The sequence below is a fragment of the Melitaea cinxia genome, chromosome 20, assembly GCF_905220565.1.
Source record: "Melitaea cinxia chromosome 20, ilMelCinx1.1, whole genome shotgun sequence".
Lineage (NCBI taxonomy): Eukaryota > Metazoa > Arthropoda > Insecta > Lepidoptera > Nymphalidae > Melitaea > Melitaea cinxia.
Window position 1 is genome coordinate 12113212 of NC_059413.1, and position 24713 is coordinate 12137924.

The window sequence follows — 24713 nt, forward strand, 5'->3', positions numbered from 1 at the left end:
AGGCGTTACAACTTTACGTTCGCCACAAGTAAAGATTTATTACATATTAATATCATCTGACGACATTATGTGTAAACGTAACATTTACAATGCAAAGTATGGGTTTACTTTCTCATTCAACATTCTCTTGCAATCTGTCATTCATACATTTAGTCACGCATCAAAGTTTAAATAGTTAAATCCACATGTGCTCAAACATCGAGAGCGCTAAGAAATCATCACTTCATCACAATGATATCTTGAATATAATATTTACAACATAAGATCGTATAACACTTTTTCATCTACCAATATGGTGCAGTACCATTTCTACACCTTTGTCCTTTATACATCTCATCGCCCCTAAATTGACCCCAGGGTCCCCTACCACGACCTGACCTCGGAGTGGGCTTCCCAGGGTGATTTTGGGGGTAAGCCCTTTGGTTCGCGCAGGCACCTGGCCTGCAACCGTTTCTGGGGGTGTTCGGGTGGCTTCCAGGTAATGGGGGGCTTGAGAATCCGTCCCAGGAATCCGGCATCATGCAGTTACCACAGCTCCACGAAAAGTCACCTTAAATTTTTAAATTTTATTAAAATAACGAAATAAAACAGTATAGCAAGTAAGGGTAGATAATAAAAATCAAAAACATTTAATAATAATATTTATTTTTACAAGTCTACCGTTTGGCCAAAACTTGGAAGAATATGATTACATTTCTCGTTCCTTAGACGTTTTACAAAATATCATAAAATCAAGTAAAATTCTTCAAGAAAATTATTATAATACCGCCGTTAATAACACAAAGTCTTATACGGAAAATAATAATAGAAAAATTTCTAGGACATAATCTAAAAAGTATTATAATACTAGCGAAAGATAACTTGCATTATATTGTCTAAAAATTTCAATTTTATGAAGGAGAATTTTGAATTATATTTGAAAAATATGACTTCGGTCGTCTACTTATAATAATGTAAAATCGTCAAATTGTCTACAAAGAAATACTTATCGTTTTACTCAACATAATAACGAATGGAATACAAAAAAAAAAAAACTTATTATTATTTTTATTAATATTATCCTTTAAAAATAAACAATTCTATATCAGTAAATAATATTTTTAAATGTTTAAAAAATATACCATATTATTGATTGAAAATTATTGTAATCAAATAATTATTTTTAAAAAAATAGTATATTTTTATTAATTTAATGTGAATAATAATACTTAAGGCTACTTCGTTAATATAGGTTAACGTTCAAATAAATATACAAACTCATGGATAAAATTCATCATACAAATTAATATGATAAGGTGAGGTAAGATGTTTGCCTCCCTTTTTTGAAAAAACCTCACAATTACTCCACATAAATTATGTATCATTTTATAGATAATTGCTTGCTCTACCGGTATCAACAACTAGAAAAATATTATTGCTTTTGTTTTTGTAATTATTACAATGAGATATATGACAGCTTTAATTTTGAAACAGCGTCAACATAATTGACGGTCGGAAAATTGTTTGTTCAATTTCAAATCAACTCACGTATAAATACTTTTTTGTAATTTTTTAAAGTGATAATGATAACACATATATAGAGCGAATTATTCGCACGGATATATCTAGTTTACTTTATTCATCTGCGTAAGATCGTTGGCGAAGGCTGGATGAGGATTGCGAACAACCGGAATGTTTGGCGCGAGCTTGTGGAGACCTATATCCAATAGTGGACTGGGATATGCTGAAGCGAGCGAAACTCGTGGATAATGTATAAATGAACAATCGGTATCCAACTTGCAATGATAGACAATTAATTTGGAAAGGCAGATGATACTGGCAATGGATTACAATTTGAAACAAATTATATCTATCGTATCTCATCCGATGACGTTCTAAGCCAAGACAGACGCAAAGACAACCTTAGAATAAAAGTCCATTCTCAGCTCTTTAGGGCTCCGGTAAATTTCAGGTATCGTAGTACCCAGCAACCCATTGCTGCTTCTGTAAATGCCATTAAGCCCACAATACGATTTAAAAAATATCCATTTCATGTTATTAAGATGATGATAGTTTGATATGACCTTAGAAAGGAAAATAAAAAGTGCCTTGCGAATTATTTTGTAGACGGTAAAGAGTACAAAGCATTTTCTAAACATCTAGAAATAAATCCATTAAGAAATATTAATATTGTAAAGATCTGAAATTTGTTTATTTCTAATCTTACTCGGAAACTACGGAAACGATGTTGAAACTTTTACAAAACTGCATTATACAAATCGAGATAGGCTCCTTTAACATTGTCTTATCGCTACTACGAGCATTCGTATGAATGAATACACCGATGAAATTTTGATAGTCAACTTATTTATTGTATAATAAACGTTGTTACTAAACTTTTAATGAAACTTCCTTACAAATGAGTCGCGGCCAAGAAAATGAAAGCAAAATCAAGATAAGCAACCAATTTAACATTCAAAAATGTCAAAATCACTGCTAGCACTTTATGACACGTTTCTTTATAATTGTGTGAAAAAAAAAAAACAGACTTTAATTACATCGACAAGTAATACAACGTAGGTAGACGAAAAAATAGTCAAGTAAATACAAATTATCAAAGATTACTCCAAAAGCTGTAATCAGACCTCGATGAAATTTAAATGTGACCACGTGATAAATACCGGCTTTCAATTAAATTAAAAATTATCAAAATCGGTACACCCAGTAAAAAGTTATACGGATTTTCGAAGGTTTCCCTCGATTTCTCTGAGATCCCATCATCAAATCCTGGTTTCCTTATCATGGTACCACACTTTCTAAGATATCTTCTTTCCAACAAAAAAAGAATTATCAAAATCAGTTTATAAACGATGAAGTTATCCCCGAACATACATAATATTACATAACATAATTAATATTAGAACTGTTTATTATACACACATATATATGTATCATTAGCAAATGGAAATAAACTAGAAAAGTTATCAACCAATTAGTTAATATCTTTTTGAACGTTAACCTAATTAACTTTATATTCATTAAACTTTAATAATGCAAAACATTTAAATATTTAAAGAATATATGAATCCATACTAAGAATATATTTAGGAAATTTAAACATTCATCGTGCATAATCCTTTACAATCTATATATTTATCATTTCATCTTACAAGTATTGAAGGCAGACTATAAAATTGAGTCATATTTTGCTTTGAAATTTTTTTTTTTCGACTACCCTCAATACTTGTAAGACACACACCTCGTTACAATCTAAACAGATCAGTACATACGAATACATAGATCTAAAAAATATTTAAGACATGTATAATAATAACAATCAATTCTTAAAAAATAATCAAATTCTGCACATAAGAATACTTTATTCATCATTGTTGATAGCGCAATAATAAAAAAAAAATTTAAACAAAATAATAATAAAACGAATATATAGCCATTTGTGTCAATTAAACGTGTATTAATTTCATCTAAAACTTGAAAACAAATGTAGTAAGCAACTTGCGCTCACGAGTGACGAATGCGATTTACACTCGCGACTGACAAACGCGACTTATCAATCACTTTCAGATACAGAGCATTCTATATATTTACGAAAACTGTCAACATCAACTGATTCAGTGTTGTTGTGATAACAATAACTGTAAGATAAATCTCCTTTAAAATGACTATTTGCCAAAATCGACCATCAATCATGTCGATGATTGTCGGACAATCGTGTCTGTAAGTCGCGCATGTAAGTTACATATGTAAGACGTGTCGAAAAATGTTTTAGATTTAAAGCTACATAATTTTTTTTTTTTAGAAAGCTAATATAATAATTTATTCTAGAAATATTTTAACCACGCTTCAGACCTATCCGAGTCTCAACAATTATGTAGGCATTCCCCACTTTAAGTCCCTATAATTATATTACGAAATAACTAAAATAACTAAATAATAAAAATAAATCTATTTTACTGGTAGAAATATTAGGTTTTTATAGACTTCAAAGTGATTTTTTGCTTTAATTTAGGAGATAGATCTTAGATCATCATTGATGATCCAGATTTGTTACTTAAGTGCCAAAATTCTATTTTTATCAAATTATAGGATTACATTATTATTAGAAGAATCTCAGGGTAGTATGAGATACTTGACATTGGCTCTTCCCTATTAAACCTACGTACACTAGCTGAGAGGAAATTCTGATTTTTTATGAAGTTACAATTTTTTTCCACGCTGTTTCTACTTCAGACTACTTTATCACAAACGGCCGTAAAAGGTTACACCGCTTGCACATTAATGTATGAAAATAATGACAAAAGTGAGGAACTATCCTAACTATATTTACTTCGATAGAATATAGCCCGATATCTATATTCAAGAAACGATTCGTTCGGCTCACGAATTTAAACGAATCGTTTTGTCAATATAGGTAACGGACATAAGAGGACACAGACCACAGACTATCTATAATTCTGTTATAGCGGTCAGTATCAATAACCAATTTCTAATTTTACTGGCGATCAAATTCTAACATAATTCGTATTGAGATTACATCAAAAATTCTATTTCTATTAACTAAAATTAGAGAAAGATTATTGATACCGTTAATTCTAACCATAATTAGTAAAAGTCAGAACAATATCGGATCGGCGTGCTGTACTGATTGCTCACTTTTATCTAACTAATTAAGTAATACAGTACAGAGTTTTATCATTAATCGGAAACGGCTCAAAGTATTGAATAATATAAATGTCTGCGGTTTGTGATTTTATGTTTCAAATCAGCAAACATACAATGAATTCGCTGCAATATAAAGTCATTTCTCTACTTACGAATCTATCATATACCTTAGATTATTCCATTACATAGTTAAGGAAACGCTAGTGACGTACCAGACAAATTCATCGTATATTGTCCGATAAAAAAATTAAGAATAATCTTTAACAATGAGCATCGACAGTATTCTTAAAAAATACGTTTTATTAGGCACAATTCACTTTCGTAAACTATATCTAGCATACTATAACTACAGTCCGCGTTCAGTGATAAAACGTTTTGAACCTTAACAGCGTATGTTTAAATTTCAATTTTCAATAACAAAATAATAAAGTCAAAACCGTCCTCACTGAACCTTCTGAATGATCTTATGTACATAACTACTTCGTCTTTAGTTAGATTATATATTTTAAATAAGTGTTTTTTTTTTCATTATAACAGACATTGAGATGAGTGCCAGATTTAAAAAAAAATCAACTCACAATATCAAGACTAAAAAGTCACGATACAAAATTGTACACATTAATTTAGACTACAACTCAAGAAAGTACAATTTCAATCTCCTTCAAGTATTCATGCTATTTTGGCTCCATTGGAAGCCATTAAACCACAGGAATGATCGAATTAATAACATGACATTGACGTTTCGAAAGTGGCAATTTCTAAATTAAGACTTTTTGAAAAAAAAAAGTAGATACTTCTTCTGTTATTACCATTTTTAATAAAACGTTAATTCCTTAAAAATAATTTCAAATTTGTGACTGATTTTAAAATATAGCCTTGCACAAACAAGTTTACCCTCGAATTGTAGAAAATCAACTTCCTGAATAATGATATAAACGATAAAAATTAGTTGAAAAGAGGGCAAAAACAAAGCCATCTGACACCCATCACAAATATAGAAGACACAGTCAAGTGACTAACACTCGTAGACTCCGAAACAACTAGAACATTCGAATCACCATATTATATTGTCAATGTAACAAACTCGAGTATATGAGACCAACGATCCCAAAACAATAAGATTCAAAATGGCGTCGCATTTCTCTCTTTCTCTCTCTTGCATTATCAGGTCTTGCAGTTATTGGTATTTATTTTTTAAATGAAAATACAATATATCAAGAATATTTCTCTGCCTCCTGCTATAAGTGATATAAGTCGAATTATTTAGAATCATATTTGTGATTTTAACATTAGAAGAAAAAATACATTTTTTTTAAATCTAACTCACGTTCTTCTATTTGCTATAGTTTCAGAAATATAAAGTAATATAACTCCGCTGAAAAAATTGATGGATATCGATATTTGTCAAGTTGTACCCCTTAGTCAGTAATCAATCCCTCGAAGTATTCAACACTATTTTTCGTGAATTAACATTTAATTTTAATTAGAAATATCCTTTTGAACTTTAAATTTTCGTAAACTGGTAAAATTCAAGTAAATTATTTGAAAAAGATAGTGATAAAAAAAAATAAGTCTAAAGGGTTCATCATTTTAGCCGATCACAGTCCACTGCTGGACATAGGCCTCCATAAGTTCACGCCAAAAATGGCGTGACCTCGTGTGTTTTGCCCATAGTCACCACGCTGGGCAGGCGGGTTGGTGACCGCAGGGCTAGCTTTGTCGCACCGAAAACGCTGCTGCCCGTCTTCAGCCTGTGTATTTCAAAGCCAGCAGTTGGATGGTTATCCCGCCATCGGTTGGCTTTGTAAGTTCCAAGGTGGTAGTGGAACTGTGTTATCCCTTAGTCGCCTCTTACGACACCCACGGGAAGAGAAGGGGTGGCTATATTCTTTACTACCGTAGCCACACAGTAGTCTAAAGGGTTACATCTTTATATTTAGTTTAAGAAACATTCCGCTAGGGTCATTATACTACAGTTTACAGAAAGAAAAGTTGTAGATGTAAAGTGATTTAACTGTACAAGTATCATTTATCACATAACTTAGGCACTTAATAATTGTGAAAAAAGATACAACTCAAAAATGATTTTCATAAACTACCTTTAAAATTTATTGTTTTTAAAACAAAACTTAAATTATTATAAACTTATTTATATTGAAACATAACATTTTACTCTACAAAAGAAGATAAACAAATTAAACCTATCTCACTAAGTTCACGAACAATAATTTTTTGAAACTTTATTTTTTCTCTTCTTCTTGTATGGTATATCTTCTTGAATGATAATTTTCGACTTATATCAATTGTCATAAGAAGTACAGATTTATTATTTCATAAATTCAATTCTTTTTTACTGTAAATACGCATAATAATGACGCAATATTTTTTCTTAACCAACAATTCCTCTGTATAGTAGTACTAAGAAATTTACTGTTAAATATTATTATTAATAATAATATTTAACAGTAAACTTCTCATAAATAGAGTATTATTTTCTGTTTAGAACTAAACCATTTCAAAACAAAACAACCAAACACAGTCATTTGACATGCTAACCGCCATTTTCAATCTTATTCATAGTCTATGGGTCTGATAGTGATTACAGAAAAAAATATATCTAATAGTATAAAAACATTATTGTTAACTTAAAACAAAAAATTAATATAATATACAAAGTTTTCATGGATTAGAAAACTAGCGACCACAACTTTTTTTTCCTTCAACAAAAATTGACAAACGTAACACGAAAAAAATATACATATTTTAAATTTGTCTTTATGTTTGTTTCATATTAATAAAATGTAACTGTAACTTAATTAAGTGTCATTCCAGTCCAGTTTGAAAGGAGTCGCATTGAACTACTACAAAGTATTACTTACACAAAATTTCAAAACAGAAATATTTTTATAATTTTTCAGCAATAATAAAATATTCTGAAATAATATATTAGACCATATATATATATATGAATACATAATGAAAAACTAACTATATAATGATCTGTTACAATTGCTAAAACTTACTAACTGTATTAAATATCCGTCAAAAATATTAATAAATATTTTAAATGGTAACACCGAGTAAATTATAATTAATCATTAAATGATACAGACTATATCTATTGAGCACATCACGTTTGAAAGCTATTATACGGAAACACCATCGACCGAACCATAAAAAAATATTTCTATGATTTTTTTTTAACATAACATTATAAACCGATAGGACACACACAGCATTTTTAAACGAGTGCTTTTTAGTACGATTCTAACACATTCAAATGATAAGAAAATTAATGACAAGGAAATATTTTGCACACACACAAATACTACATTTTTTTTTTTCATAATCTCTATCCAAATTTGTTCTTCACTTTGGAAACTTTTGTAATAATATTAACTCTTTCATTACGGCCGATGGCATATCATAGACATTAAAAAATTGACATTAGCACAACTTATGTTAAAGGAAACTAAGCATTATTTCCTCGCTATCATTTCCGCTAACTAATACGCTACTATTATAGTTTAATAGCAATAAAATCTTTATTTAAAAATATATGACCACAGATAATCTATAATACATAGACAATCTAAATAATATTTATAATCTATGCATATGACAAAATAATGATAGCACAGATGTTATACTGTATATGAGAATAGACAAATATGATATAGATTTATTAAAACAGAAAATATTAACTAAATACATAGAAATTAAACATTAAATAATTGATACCGCATTCGTTGAAACATAACTACCAATAATTTCAATATAATTTGTACATTAATTAACGATCTTAATCCATAAGACAAATCTTAATTTACAATTTCACTCCATAATTACATCAGTATTATCAATTCCGAATAATAACGAACAAAACAATCTACTAATGTAACATTATCAACAATACTTGCAATCCTAATCTATACGAATTCGTTTTTCATTTCAAAATTTTTACGTAAAAACACTAGGGTAACGTGGAGAGGGAATCTAATTGGAAATTAATCTAATCTTTCGTTGTGGAGGAAACTCTTCTATATATATTCACTTCTATCGAACATAAATAATAAACTAAGGGCCAGTTTCACCATTTGTGGATATAGTTTATCCTGCAAATAAGTTACGGATGTATAATAGACATTTACATTACAACCTGTTCCACGTCCATTAATAAAATAGTTTTTAAGATTCATTTTTGCAAATAGAAATATCTCATAGTAGAATCCACCATCCTGATCACCATCAAGGTGAAAAACAATAATACATCAAAAACTTTCATCTGTTGAATATTATTATCCATCAAATAGCGTTATTCGCAACTGGTGAAACGTGACCTAAGTGTTGCAATCATCTAAACATACTTGAACTTTCAAACTTGATTCAAACTTTTTCATTTCAATTACTACGCCTTAATCCATCTTTTATGATCTCCAAGGCACAGTGGGAATACCATTTAGGAGAACATTAGTTATATTAAAACAAAGATCGTTGTCAGCGCTCGATTAAATAGAGTAAAACCGTTTATACTTTTCAGACTACCGTCATTTTTTGGTAATTGAATGTTCATTAAGTAATATAATATCATTTTATTTACTTTATTATTTTTGTAATATTACAAGTTCGAACATCGGTTAACTTCCGGCTGGCTTTACCTGGCAATTTTTTTACTAAAGATTTGACTGATTTTTTTTAAATCGTTATTTTTAATTCTTACATTTTCAGCAAAAGCCTGTTTTAAATAATTTTAACCAATTTAAAATTAAGTTCGAATGAAATACAAGCGCGGCAGAATAACAGGTTTTTGGTACATAAAGTATTACATGAATTAAATTCAATATGACTAAAAAGCAGACAAAATCAAAACCCAAGCAAAATCACCCATACAATACCTAAACAGTGGCATCAACAGTTTTGAAATTACCCTATTCTAAATATCGACCAAAACAAAAACACTACATCAACAAAAAAAAAAACTATCGAGTCCCCCACACACACTAACACACAGTCCGACACCTATATCCGCGAATCGGTTAGGCGAAACTTCTTACAGTACAGCCCTTTTCAAAACGGACGGTGATGAGCCATATACGTCGGCTGGTGATGATGCTGGTGATGAAAGTCGCGCCGGATCCTGTTCTGCAGAAACAGATCCTGGCGGTGGAGCATATCGAGCTGATCGAGGCTGTGGTGGCGTTGGGGCGCGTGGGGAACTATCCGAGCAGCGTGAAACGTTTCGTTTGCTCGTTAAGACGGTTGCGTGCGGATATGTAACGTGCGGATACGCAGAAGTGCGTGTGCGTACGTGTTTTACATATTTATAAACATGCACATGTTTTAGAAAATACGTATGTGAGTAAACACGTGAGCGTGTGTTATGCATTAACAATTTAAACAAAATGCTCTATGTGTATGTTAATGAAGTTAATTTTTGGAAATCATTGTGGCATTTATTAAATTGAATCATTGCATGTTTTATCTTGTATTGTGTTCTATTTTAATTTTGTATTTTAGAGCATTTAAATACGTTTAATTCTAATTATTTGAATCTAAAACTGTTACTTCGGATATAATGTAAGTTATAATAAGTGCGATTAAGAAAATTCTAACCTCGATTATGATGGAAACCCGCGGCCCATCCAGCGTAATACGCAGCCTTTTGTTTACCATGCTCTTCCGCCACCTGGAATAGACAATTACTTTTTACACACCTAACTTTCATAGAAAAGTAACTTTTTTAATTTTAAATGTCACTTACTTCTACTTTATATATGTTCTAAACTAAAATGAGGGATATACATTAGTAAACCTCGACTGGCCTTTTAAATTACTTGAATAAACTAACATATCGATGGCTCCTAAGTATACTGAGTCAACTCTACTTGTAATAACTTTTTTTTTTACATAGGTAGATAGAAAATGAAGTAAATGTTATTAATATCTTAAAAAATTAAATTATCAAAAGTTGTCAGTTGACTCAGTATACTTAGGAGCCATCGATATAACAGAAATATCTTAGGACCTATTTCACTGGTACTTATAAAGTTTATCTCGCAAATAACTTACTGATAGGTTTTATCAGCAAAAAATAAAACAGCGATTTAGAACCTGTGGCACCAAAACTAATAAACTAAAACGTTTAGATTACATTCAGATTAGATTTGACACATAAAATGGACATATGTCAACCGGTAAAACGGATGGAAGTATGGATGTCCTAAAATCTTTCTCAAACGAACACAAATTTTGTTTAGTGATAGTGATTGTTACTGTTGTTACTACTTGTCAATGATAGCCTAGCATTTTCTTGATAAGGAATTTTCGAAATTGGTCCAATGGTTTTTGAGTAAATACATACATTCAATAATATGAAAATTAAAATATTTCCATTATAATATTACTATAGATTAGCGCACCGTAGTGTCGCTGAGAAGTCGCCGTCGAGCGCCGTACACGGTCCCAACGCTTCCCATCTAATTTAGACCAAACCCACAGCCAATTGGTTGCATGCACAGAGAAGTTTGAATGATACATAGGATGTGAAAGTTCTGGATTCCAATTTTGTCCAGAAGAAAACTTATTGGACAAAAATTGGTGATAGGAATTCTGATTATTTGAAATCATGGAGTAATCATAATCAACTAAACAAAATAAAGGGAGTGGGGGTGATGATGCCTAACACGAAAACTTACAAGAATATAGAGTGTGCCCAGAATACAGAGGATATTATTATATCTATAATCTCTATTACATTAAGACAATATTCTCCCGAACCTAATCTCTAAAGCTAGAATATATTCATATAAACTAATGTACGACCTAACAAAGAAGGTTTTGAAGTCTATATATTCATAGACAAATATATAACAAGGTACGACGCATAAGAGCAAAATACAATATAGTATAAAGAATGGATACAGAATTTTAGATATTGATCTTGTTTTTTTTTTTTTGTATGTAGTACAGTTAAATTCAAGCAGCTATTGAGGCACGGGATATTTTTACAAGCGAACTTTAACTGATGCTTCTATTGGACTGATATTTTGTATATAACTTAAAATTTGTATGTGGTATAATTTATGAAGTTTAATTTAAAACCTCTTGTTTGTATCTGCCTTTGTAAATCGAAAAACTGAACATTTTAGAGGACTTTCCAAAGGGAATGAGAACTTAACGTAAACTTACCGTTAGGAAAGGATTTATTCTATGGATTAGGGAGAGGTGTGTATTACTAACCACCTAAATTGGAACATAATTGATAAAATCCTTCTGGATTCTGTACTAAGTTAGTAGTCATGCACAAATACGAGTTTTTTTTTAATAGCATAAAACAATTTAGTAAGCAACTAGCTACTTTTACCTTTTTTCCTGCTTGTTTGTGGACACTTACAAAATGATCAGATGATCTTACGATATATAAAGGAGTGTCTATTTCAAGAGATGATAGGAAATACGATAGGACTTTATAAACAGTCTGACATGCTGAGATAATTACTATTTGTTAAAACTACAATTAATGACATGCATTTTATAATTAGCTCTAACTAAAAATACTATATTTAATTAAATTTATTTAACCAACACACATCACAGTTTATTTAGTTAATAAACAATATTGCTAGAGAATGCTTTAATCATTAAATAATAAGTGTATAGTTACTTATCTATTTTATATTATGTTTATACGTAATACTTTAGAATATATTGACAGTTGGTATCACGTCATTTGAACACAATAAACAATTAATATAATTGAATAGTTTATAAAATTAATTTATTTCATTATAAATAAATAAATAAATTCAGAATACATTTACCATAAAGGTGACAAGGTTGTATATATTTGCACAAAACACAGAAAATATTTACTATTGAAAATATTTTTCTTTCAGACAAACACATCATTACAATCCGTTTTGTATGTTCCATACTTCAATTTTTAGTCAAAATTTTTAAATTAAGGATCAATTACTAAAAATATAAAAACCGTACCTTAACACTGAGTGGTTCCGTACCGCCCTCTGGTATGACGTTGTTTAGCGCTGCTATCGCTTCTTGGGCCTCTTCTCTCTTATCGAACCTTTAAGTTATTTTAAAGTTATATATCAAGTAATGGAGTAAAAAATTTATCAAGCGGTCTTGAAATTAACTTTACCAGGATTGGCCATCTGAAGTTTATACTATAACTGGCGACCTGTCCCGGCTCTGCACGGTTGTATCAGTGTTCCTCTATTATATTATGCATGTATTATACATATAAACCTTCCTCTGGAATCACTGTATTTACTAAAGTAAACCGCATCAAAATCGTTGCGTAGTTTTAAAGACCTAAGCATACAGACAGCGGGAAGCGACTTTATTTAATACTATGTAATGATTTTGCATAATAACCGTCCACAATTTTTTTTAAGATACACATCTTGTTATCAATTCATGTTGTATGCAAATGAATGCATATTTTTACTATACTATACGTATAGTTAACCTAAGCTTCAGCCTGTAATATCCCACTGCATAGGCCTCTTTCTTCATGTAGGAGAAGGATCAGAGCTTAATCCACCACGCTGCTCCAATTATTTCTATTATATAGATATATAATTCATATTATTATATCAAAGCTTAAGTATAGTATCACAATAACACCTCACCTCACAAAAGCGACACCCCTCGGCGTACCGTTGCTCTTATCTCTCAGAATGTGTTTCTGCACTATCCGTCCGTACTTGCCGAATATCGTCTCCAACTGTTCCTCGGTTATAGCCCGTGGAAGATTAGTCACATACAGATTTGTGTCCTTTATATCTTCACCGGAAGGGCGGGCATAGGAAACCTAAAAGAAAATACGCATAAAAATTTGGTTACTTTGGGTGATTAAGACTGTATCGAGCAAAAATGGCTCGAAAGGCTGTCCGGGTTAAGTAGATAGCAAGTAAAATATTCTTATAATAGGCATCAAATATACCTTGTTGGCATGAAAATGAAAGCCTTTAAAATTACACCGAACCCAATTTTTAAAATAATGTGTAGGTATAGTGATATACACATCTAAAGTAGGACAAAAATCGAAAAAAGCATGTCCGCGTTTAGTTAATATTCAACGTCTAACAGTCAAAAAAATATTTTAAGTTCGATTCAATCAATTTAGCAAAGTTTACACTACAGTTTGACCGCATTACATTTTGGATGTTTTCTTACATTTATTTATTGCGATTTTTTTAAAAAGTGGCTGTTTTTCCCCATACATTATTACTATGGGCGCGCGCAATCGCAACTAATTCGCGAAGCGCGCTTCTAAAAATTCAGTCGCTCAGCAGAGCTCAAGGAGTGGTCACGTCAGTTTGCCGAGCGACGCTTCCTAAATATTCATCGCGATCTAGCGTGTGCGTATACAGCGGCACAAAGCCAAAGGGATGTATGTATACTTTTTAAAATTTTGATTTACTAGATCATATTTATTGATGTTCGAAAGAATTTAATATTACATGGTTTTTTTTTTGTTTTAGTGAAAATGGGGAAGCGAAAAGACAAATATTTTACGAAAAAGTGTAAAACTTTTTTATTTTGATTGTTTGCTTCTAGAATTCATTGACTCTAGGTTAGATAGACAAATGGAAATTAAAGAACCAGACTATATTCTTAATGCAATAAAGGAAAGAGAAATAATAAAAAAAAAACGAAAAGCAACTAAAGAACTAGAACAAATAACTAAAAGAAATAAGAAGTAAAGAATCACAAATAACATACCGAAAAATATAATATATAAAAATGATATTGATATTAAATAAATACTTGATTTTAAATCTTGTTTCATTATTTAATATTTCTACATATATAACCTTCGTTTGAAAAAGTTATCAAATACTAATTTCTGTTTTAATAACAAAAAAATATTTATTATTAAACTGATAAAAGTTATTTTATTTTAATCTCTATAAATAATATTATTCACTATTGTATAAAGAATTTAAAAAAATAGAAGAATTTATATTTTATTTATTTTTTTAATATATTTTTCATGGGTCAAAAGTACCCAAATTTGAGATTTTTCGAACATTTAAAAATCCGTATCTCTAAAAATATTAACTTTATCGTAAATAGTCAGGAACTTTTTTATTTGTCTTTCAATAAAGAATATTAAAAAAAATCCGATTGAATCCGTTCAGTAGTTTTGTCGTGATTGAGTAACTAAGATCCAAACCACTCCTCAACACTCCCAACACAATTCCACATTTATAATATTAGTAAGATAAGATTTTTTATTTGAATATATTACGGGCTGTACAAGATTGTGACAATATTTAATACACACAGTTTTCACTTCAAAAATAAACTATAATTGTGTACCTATATCTACTTACAGGAAAGCAAAATTTACTTGTAATTTTCGTATGAAAGAGGTCCTAACAAACATCCATCATTACAACATTTACGTTTTGTAATACACATACAAGCAAAATACTAAAATTCTAAATTTACTAATAAATGTGATTGCGAAAGTGATTTTACATGAGTTACTTCGTTTTACCGCGCTACCGACTGATGGCCGGCTAAAAGGCATGGCTGTGTGAGTGCGTTACGCACACAAGCTGTAAAATACCTAATTTGCACCAGCGTCTTGCGCTCGACGCCCTCTTAAGATAGGTGTCACGATTTGGAACCTTTTGCAAATGACAAATATGGACGGAAGTCAGGCCAGACATGCTTCTCATTTTATCTTTATTTTTACAACCAGGTCGCCAAGCAAGCGTACGGTTCACCTGATGGTAAGCAATTGCTGTAGCTTATTGACCCCTGCAACACTAGAAGCATCGAAAGCGCGTTGCCAACCCTACGCCCGACTCTCCCCAGAAGCTCCGGCCACTTTACTCATCACAGGATCATAAATTTATAAAGATTTTTTTTTAAGTGAAACTTTTATTCTATGGCCGCAAAATTTTTCGTTAATCTATCGCATGTCGCAAGTGTTCCGCGGTATTTGTGTATTTTGATCTGTTTATTAATGTATATGTTTTTACTCACTAAAGTTTCACTTGCATCAAGGTTTTATAAAACCACACAATTCTTTTTTTCAAAATAGACCAATGTACATTGAGATAAGTATGCATAGTATTTACATAATATATGTACACATACACATAAATTATATAGTATTACTAGCTGACCCAGCAAACGCTGTTTTGCCATACATATCATTAGCCCCCTTGAACCCCCCCCCCCCCCCCCCTTTGACTTGGGGGTATGAAAAATAGATGTTTGCTGATTCTCCGACCTACCCTATATGCACACAAAATTTCATAAAAATCAGTCCAGCCGTTTCGGAGGAGTGTGGTAACTAACATTGTGACACGAGAATTTTATATAATCATATACTTGTTACCTTTAACCGTTTATTCCTGAGCTGGTAACCATTAAACGTATCTATCGCTCTAGCGGCGTCCTCCTCTCTCGTGAAATTGACAAATCCAAAACCGTAACTGTAGCCAGTCTGGAAGACCAATAATAGAGGAATTATTTAGAATTTTAGACAGTAGACAAAAATACCAAGTCAGCAGGTTTAAAATAAAATAGCTAACTAAATTTAGGGGCACAATATGCCATTTTATTTATTAAAACGTATTATTTCCCATTCGGATACTTTAAATTAAATTATTACATTTTTGTTAAATTTTTGTTAAATTTGCGTACAAAGTACACATGTCAGAAGTGAAATTTCTTTGGCGAACTATTTTTTAAGTCTCGTTTATATTTATACAAATCTAAAGCTTTAGATTTCCGTTCCAGCGCCATCTAGTTAGTTTGCTATGAAGTACTATCGATATTAATGTAACAACCTTTGCAGTTTCTATAGTACACGCTAGGTGAACCAGAATCACTTAGAATCATATTTCGACAAGTAAAAAACAAATGTACCAAATGTATATTTTTATAAACATTTTTTGAATATCATATCAAAAATTGACCGCTCCAGCGGGATTCGAACCCGCGTCTCCGACTGACCGTATCGGTTGAGGTGTCGTTGTCGGTGGGGTTTTAAACTTTCACAAGACAAAAGACTAGTATATTTTTATGTTTAAATTTTAAGTGACACCGTCGTTATTACATACTTCCATTCTATTGTTTGTTTTAGCCATTAGAATCAATTTGTATATCTATGAAACTTGCATTATAATTTTAACGTACGTCTTACAAATACATATAGTTATTAATTAAATAGTCATACCTTAAAATCCTTCATAACCCGACAACTTTCTATCGGTCCAATGGTCATGAACATGGCGTACAGATCCTTCTCGGTCATGGTCTGCGGAAGGTAGTTGACGATGAGGTTCGTCTTGGCCATGTCCCCTCCCGCGGATGATATACCTCCCCCTTCGGACATGCTGCCCCAACAACGGACGCCAGCGCCCACTCTACCTCTGTATTGTTGCTGGATTTGCTACAACAATGTTGTTACTATTTATTATCTTTCGTTATCAGTTGTTTTCCTTCTCCTACATGAAGAAAGAGGCCTATATCCAACAGTGGGACGTCATAGACTTAATCAATCGATCAATCAATCAATCTATCAATCAATCAATCAATCTATCAATCAAAAAAACAATAACAATTAGTTTTTAAACTTTTACAATACCTATAATCAATGGCAATTTTTTTCTATAATAAACTTTATTCCTGTATTTATGTTCATATAAGTTTTATAGGGCAACTGTTCGAGTGTAGTGATGCAAGTTAGCCCTTTAACGCCGGCAGACGCTGATTTAATTCTCATTTGTGAAAATGGTTTTATTTGTACAAATATTTTGTTTCGGCTTTGAGTTTACTATTATTTTCTTGTACCGTGCCGTGCACCGTTTCTTCACACCATGCCTCGGAGAGCACGTGAAGAAGTCACTCTCGATTGTTATCATAAGCCCTTGATAGAAATCGTTTCTCGGATTTGAATCTATTTTTTGAAAAATCCGATTAACACTTTTCTCTCATAGGTTTTGTACTTTCGCAAGACAAAGCTAGTATAAAAAAACAAGATTCCATTATATGTATCTGTTTATTTGGTTTTAATATTCTTTAGCAGGTCGATTATCATTACTAAAATCAAAACAAAGTGAATTATTGTCGAAAATAAATATAGTAAACAAACACTTACTACTTCTTTACTTACTTACTAACCTTTCTGTTCAAAATTATTCAGACATTTTAATTATTCAAAAGTACCTTTATAGCCAACTTGAATATCGCAATTTTTCATTTCAAATTTTATAACTATTATTTTCAAAACACATCTATCATATCTCTTTTTTACCTATCATCACAAAATTATATTAAACAAATATTTAATGTGTACATCATTAAAAAAACACTCACACCGAAACGAATACGAGTCAAGGGCATACCGTTTCATAACGGAAAAAAAGTTCTGGAAAAACATTTTCCACGACCAAGTTCCGCATTTCCGCATATGTCGATAAGCGAACATAAACATAATAACTGTGAACTAGCGCGGGACCGTGACCTACAACATTTCTGTGCTGTTTCGTGCGACTCACTCGATTCTGAAGACTTGCCAAGAGCACCTAGAACTACTCGACGCGCCCGATAGAACGATCGCTATTGTTATCAAAGACAAAAAGTTATAATTTTTATCATTAACTTAGGATACAGTTGCTAATAAAGCTATCTGACGTATAATATACAATAGATAAAAGTTTATAATACATGTTTTGTCCGCTATCTAAATCTTATCCATTAGATATTTAGACAGTCTGTTAATCCAAGTTGTAGATTATCAGTTGAGGTAAACCCATCGTTTACTTTTATATGCAAGATAAAATTTATCAGATTTATAAAACTGGCTTATTCTTGAAATGTTGATGACTTCAATGCATGGCCGTAACCACGGTGGGGCAAGGTGGGACATGTGCTAACCTGACTGGAAACTAATAATTGATATTTTAGACATTAATAAGGAAATTTTAGGTAGATTTTCGGCTATCGGTTTTAGACTATTTTTTTTGCTCCACATATACAAAATTCCACGTATACAAAATCCTTGTGGGTCCCCAGCGTGCCTCGAAGAGCACGTTAAGCCTTCGGTCCCGGTTGTTATCATATACACCTGATAGCGATCGTTACTCATAGTAGGGAATATATCCACCAACCCGCATTGGAGCAGCGTGGTGGATTAAGCTCTGATCCTTCTCCTGCATGGGGAAAAAGACCTATGCCCAGTAGTGGGATATTACATGCTGAAGCGTATACAAAATTCTGGGTACGTCCACACTATAATGTATTATTAACATTTGAAATAAACAATATCCCATCATAACTACGAACAAACAAAATATTCATCATATTTGTTACTAATCAATCTGAGTTTCCGATTATCCAATACTGTCATCATTATCACAGGTACGCTTAATAAAACAATACCCTTAATCAAAAGATCGCACACTTTCAAAAATCATCCCGCGTTAAAGAAATCCATCTTACGAAAACCGGAAATTCTCAGAAGAAAATACGACAAATCCTTGCGTGGCAAGTCTAGCTAGACTAAAGCTAGACCAAATCCAATCGTTCATCTGTATACAACAAAGAGCTCTCCATTAAATATTAATACTTTAGCGACCTTACTCAGGTGAAAGTAGGGCAAACTAATTTTTCCAAATACGAGAAATAACGAAACCGATTTTTGGTCACATTAAACCGAACTACTATAAATTTCATTAAAAATGTAAAAGTCGTTCCAAATTGGCATTAAAAATATATCTACTATAGAGAACATACATGTGAGAGGCTTTAAATAAAACCACATACACTATATACCAATTCTAAGCTATGTATATGTACACAATCACGTCAAACAGAAGCATCAGCTTAAACACAAGATAGATTTTTGTTTTGTATACCTAAAATATGTGATTGTGAGTCATTTAAAACCATATCATAATGCTTAGTGTTCTCGCACATTTTGTATTTAAATTAAAAAAAAATGAATTGTTTTTTTTTTTAATTTTAACAATGTTTTTATACATTTTGAGGTCGACTGATAGATAAGGCTGTATAGCTTTAAGTAAGCGTATTCTATATACATGTTTAATAAATTTAAATAAATAAATTACACAGTCAGTCACACAACTATATTAGTTATTAGTATTTATATATATATATATTTAATCTTCCGTTACAAAATATTTTTTCCAGCCAGATTGATAACATTTCGACATATCCTTTGGAAGAAGGCCGAATAATATGAGATATAGTAAAAACTCGCGTCCAGCAGCCATCTACATTTAAGATGTATGTTACACACGTGCGGGGTTAATTTAGTACAGACTTGAATTAAAACAGAAAACTCGTAAAAATATCGTGCCCCGTGATACGTTACCAATCAAATAAAAAAAAGAGTAGTTCTAATTGAGGTAGGGCAAAGTAAAAAATTTCCCGCTCAAAATATGGAGCAGCCCGACTGGAGTCACACTCACAGAAGATAACAGCTAAATAATACTGTTTTCAAGCAGTGTTGTGTTCCTGTTGGTGAGTAAGGTGACCAGAGCTCCTGGGGGGAAATGGGGATAGGGTCGGCAACGGGCTAGCGATGCTTCTGGTGTTACAGACGTGTATAAGCTACGGTAATAGCTCATAACATCAGATGAGCCGTACGCCTGTTTGCCAACCTGGTTATATATAAAAAAATTGGTTGTCTGTAAAGTTGGTTTACGGGCGATAGTTTTTAAGTGATTACGTCATAAAGAAACTTTGATGAAAAATAACATACATTACGAATTGAATTGAATTATTATAACTGAATTATTTCAAACTGTTAGCTCTGACGTCACGCGAGAAGAGAGATAAATTTGTCACAAGTCAACGCTTGGGCCGATCGTGTCTCTCTTTCGCTTATTCCGCGCTCTCGCTTGCACGCTCAGACCTAAGGTGAAAAGTGACACATTTTCGTGCGTACAACCGGTGTTCATCGATTTATAAGACATTATCTCGTGAAAAAAGTAGTGTTATCATTAACCAAGCAAATAAAATTACCTTTGATAAATTTTGTCAGCGTGTGCGTCATAAACTTGAATGAATCATAATTCATACTGTAAGGATACTAGGTTATGTTTCACCTAAAATTCACTAAGATTCCCATAGTTATGAAAATAATAATATACAGTCGCAAGCACTAAATATAGAAAAACTATATATAGTTATAACAAAACCTTATATATCGTAGGTATATAAGCAAAAAATATATATTTCAACGTTCGATTTACAAATTACCGTTAAGTGTTTTCATTTTACATAATTATTACCGTGGTTGAAAACTTGTAACACATAAGTATATTCGAAATTAAAAGGTTCGTGAGAAAACGGAGTTTTTTTTATATATATGGAAGAAGAAACCAAGCTATAGTGTAATAATATCTGGATAAAACTTGAACATACGAGTCCAAGTTATATCCAGATTTCGTAGTAAAATATGGCGTTCCTACATGTTCTTGCGGGCGGATAGCCGACAAGAACTTCTGGCAACGGTCCAATGTAAATGGATACTTCTTTATAAAACCCCTAATGCATTTGTTGTGGCTTTCATTAATAATATAATGTATCGCGAACTTGCCATTACTCAAAGCTTTGTTAAGCAAAAAAAAGTTTATTTCATTCGTGACAAATTTTATACTTAGAACCTGTTCAACAAGCGCCCAAAAAACACCGACGGTTTGCAGGTTCGATTCCAGCTCTTGATGGATATTTGTATTTGTGCAACTCCAACTCCGGTACTCCCCACCGTGCCTCGGAGAGCAGCAGTTGTTATCATAAACATTGTTACTAATAATAGGGAATATATCCCACCAACCTGCAGTTGTGCTGTGTGGCTACGGCACTAAAGAATTTAGCCACCCCCTCTCTTCCCGTGGATGTCGTAAGAGGCGACTAAGGGATAACAAGGTTCCACAACCACCTTGGAACTTAAGAAGCCGACCGATGGCGGGATAACCATCCAACTGCTGGCTTTGAAATACACAGGCCGAAGACGGGCAGCAGCGTCTTTGGTGCGACAAAGCCAGTACTGCGGTCACCAACCCGCCTGCCCAGCGTGGTGACTATGGGCAAAACACATGAGTTCACGTTATTTTTGACGTAAACTTGTGGAGGCCTATGTCCAGCAGTGGACAGTATAGGCTGTAATGATGAACCTGCAGTTGACCAGCGTGGTGGATAAAGCTCCAATCCTAATCCTACATAGAGAAAGAGATCTATGATCAGTAGTGGGATGTTAGGCTGAGGCCTTTTCACCCCTTCTACACAACTATTAGGAAAAAAGTATGTTAACAGGGCGATTATTATTATTACTAGCTATACCCGTGCGAATGATTCGCACCAAATTCGCACTAATAATAATTAACAATTTAGAAATTACAAAAAAATATATGTGAGTTCGTTTGAAATTTAACAAAAAAATTTACCAACTGTCAATTATGTCGACGCTGTTACAAAATGAAAGCCATCATGTATAATAATATTAATTTTAATAATTAATTGATAATTAAGCAATAATAATTTTTTTCAGTTGTTTTCGCTGGTAGAGCAAGCAATTATCTATAAAATGATATATAATTATAATTTATGTGGAATAATTGTGAGGCTTTTTCTAAAAAGGGAGAAAAACATCTTAAATCTATGGATTCATATATATTATTATTTTTTGTAAATAATAGAGATATCTAACATTACACTATAAGTACCTTCTATACTTTGTGGCTGTATCAAATTTTAGAATGTGATTATTATTGATCCTCTTATAAGACCATGATTTCACGGGTTAAATTTAATCTAGGTAGTCATGCTTTTTAATTTAAAAAAATTATAAATGAATTACTTTTACCACTTACATAAGAAAAAATCACAATGAAACTTACTTGAAATTCTTGGGGATTACTTTAAAAATAATTATATTCAAATCAACACAAGATAACTAAATAAGCAATTGAGTTAAAAGAAATAGAAAAAAAAAACAGACACATGCACTAAATAAACATCAAAAACTTTTTTTTTTAAAGCGACCAACTAGATCAAACAGAAATCTATTATGATAAGACTTTAAACAAATATCTAAAAGGCATAAACTTTTTCAACCACCTTAATTAAAAAGGCGGGTTTCATTTTGATGATATATTTATTTTTGAAAATTGATAATCATTTTACGTATAACTATATATACAAATAAAATTGGAGTGTCTACAAACAGACGACATATATTAAAATAACCGCTTTTTATTTAAATTCATATGTATACATGCATATATGTACAAAAATGACATTTTTTACTACTTTCACATTCATTTAAGAAATATTGTTGATGTAGATGTATGAATTAGAAATAGATATATATATAATAGTATTGTATTGTATTGTATTTTTGTGGGCTCGGTTTTCCGCATTTAGACTCAAACGTGGTCCATTATGCGTGAAAAAGACTGAATTAGCCAGCCCAGCTCCTTCCAAAAGCTCAGAAGCCTCCTGGGGCGTTCACAGGCCTCTCGGAGTGTCATATATAATAGTAATATAGATATAATAGTAATATATACATTACTACTACAGTACCCGGATGACCGAGCTTAGCTCGTTTTTTTTTTTTTTTTTTTTTATGTGTTTTTGGAAATTTAACTTAAATATGAATTACATACTGGGTCTGAGAATCCAACAAGATCTATTTTTCATCCCCCTAAGTTATAGGGAGACTGGGATTAAGGGGGTTAATAACATATATGGCAAAACAACGTTTGCGGGGTCAGCTAGTTTTATTATATTACTTTATTAATATTTGTAACCTATAAACTACTTTCTTGCACATGCCAAGGTTAGCTGGTAGAAAATGCAAGCAAAATGCAGATTAAGTCTACCGATGTAGACTTAATCTGCATTTTGCATAGTGTTTACTTTTAAAATAATATTATATATTTAATAAATAAGTGAAATATATAAAAATTTAATATACTCGGTTATTATTTAAAAAATATTTGTTTCTAATTTTTTTTATTTATTTATTGTGTAATAATCAACATACATTATTTACATTTGGGCAAAGTATTTCACTGATAGATTAGACCAGATTACCATTATTTATAATATCTATTGGTAAAATTCTTTAACCATTGGATAAAGATAAAGAAAGAGAAGCCTTAAAGTAAAAATCCTGTAATCCATGCAGGCGAAGTTGCGATCAAAAAGCTAGTGATTAACATTGGTTGAACTTTCATAGAACACAAGAAACTAGACGACTTTACATCATTTAATCAAATACTATGAAACTAATTAAAAAATTTAATGTTGATTCAGTCCTTCAAGGAGCTTCTAGATATAAATTGAATTGATTACTTGAAACTTTGTCTTGTAAGACAAATATTTTAAAGTAAATATCCTAAACATGTTTTATATACTATTATAGTTAAAACTAATAAATTATTAAGTTATACTTACAATAAATATAAATATAAAGAATGTATACTCACATTTTCTAATGAATTAAAGCTTCTATCCCAACTACTGACGGGTGTCCCCCCGAACAGGTATCCAGGGTACCGTTCACACATTTATTAAACTTTTTAACACAAATGTCCCCAAACTCAGCTTAATTACTATTCTTAGCTGAGATACTTTATAATGAGCACATTGAAGTCATTTTAGGAATATATTCCTCTTAATGACAAAAATCTGAAAATAAAATTGAAATTACTTAACAAAATGTATAATAACTTTTCTAGAATTTTAACAGCATTAATAAAGAATGTGAATCACGTATGTCACGATTTTTGGGTTATTGACCTTAACTATGATTAAATGATCAGCGAATCGCTAAATTGTAATTTCAATCTTCTATAAGCACATTTTTCCCCTAATTTTAAGTGAAAATATTTAATTGATATAACCAATTTTATTGATTAATCTAATTATATACTGACACAACAACATATCATGAATAAAAACACATGTCTGTAGATGTTATCGATTAATATGCAAGTGATTTCCAATATCCCAAAATAGTATTTACAATA

The 24713-nt window shown here is 31.5% G+C and overlaps 1 protein-coding gene and 1 long non-coding RNA gene across 2 annotated transcripts; one reads left to right on the forward strand and one right to left on the reverse strand.

The window, feature by feature from the left end:
• Nucleotides 1-284: 284 nt before the first annotated feature.
• LOC123663345 (sex-lethal homolog) lies at nt 285-24377 on the reverse strand. Its single transcript, XM_045598035.1, has 7 exons — nt 24171-24377; nt 16886-17101; nt 16043-16150; nt 13314-13495; nt 12658-12745; nt 10276-10348; nt 285-550 (listed from the first exon to the last, which is right to left on the reverse strand). The coding sequence occupies exons 1-7, from the start codon at nt 24249-24251 to the stop codon at nt 285-287; spliced, it is 1014 nt and encodes a 337-aa protein (XP_045453991.1). The 5' UTR covers nt 24252-24377.
• LOC123663346 lies at nt 13680-14465 on the forward strand. The gene is made up of 2 exons (XR_006744638.1): nt 13680-14077; nt 14169-14465. It is a non-coding gene; the product is annotated as an uncharacterized LOC123663346 (long non-coding RNA).
• Nucleotides 24378-24713: the final 336 nt, after the last annotated feature.

Bases quoted from the DNA above. Each gene is read 5' to 3' on its own strand.
- LOC123663345 (XM_045598035.1), bottom strand. From the start codon at position 24,251: ATGTGTGAACGGTACCCTGGATACCTGTTCGGGGGGACACCCGTCAGT. The intron at 16,151-16,885 runs GTATGACTATTT...TTGGTCTTCCAG, and splicing joins GGGTTATGAAGGATTTTAAG to ACTGGCTACAGTTACGGTTT. The intron at 12,746-13,313 runs GTGAGGTGTTAT...AATAACTTAAAG, and splicing joins AGGGGTGTCGCTTTTGTGAG to GTTCGATAAGAGAGAAGAGG.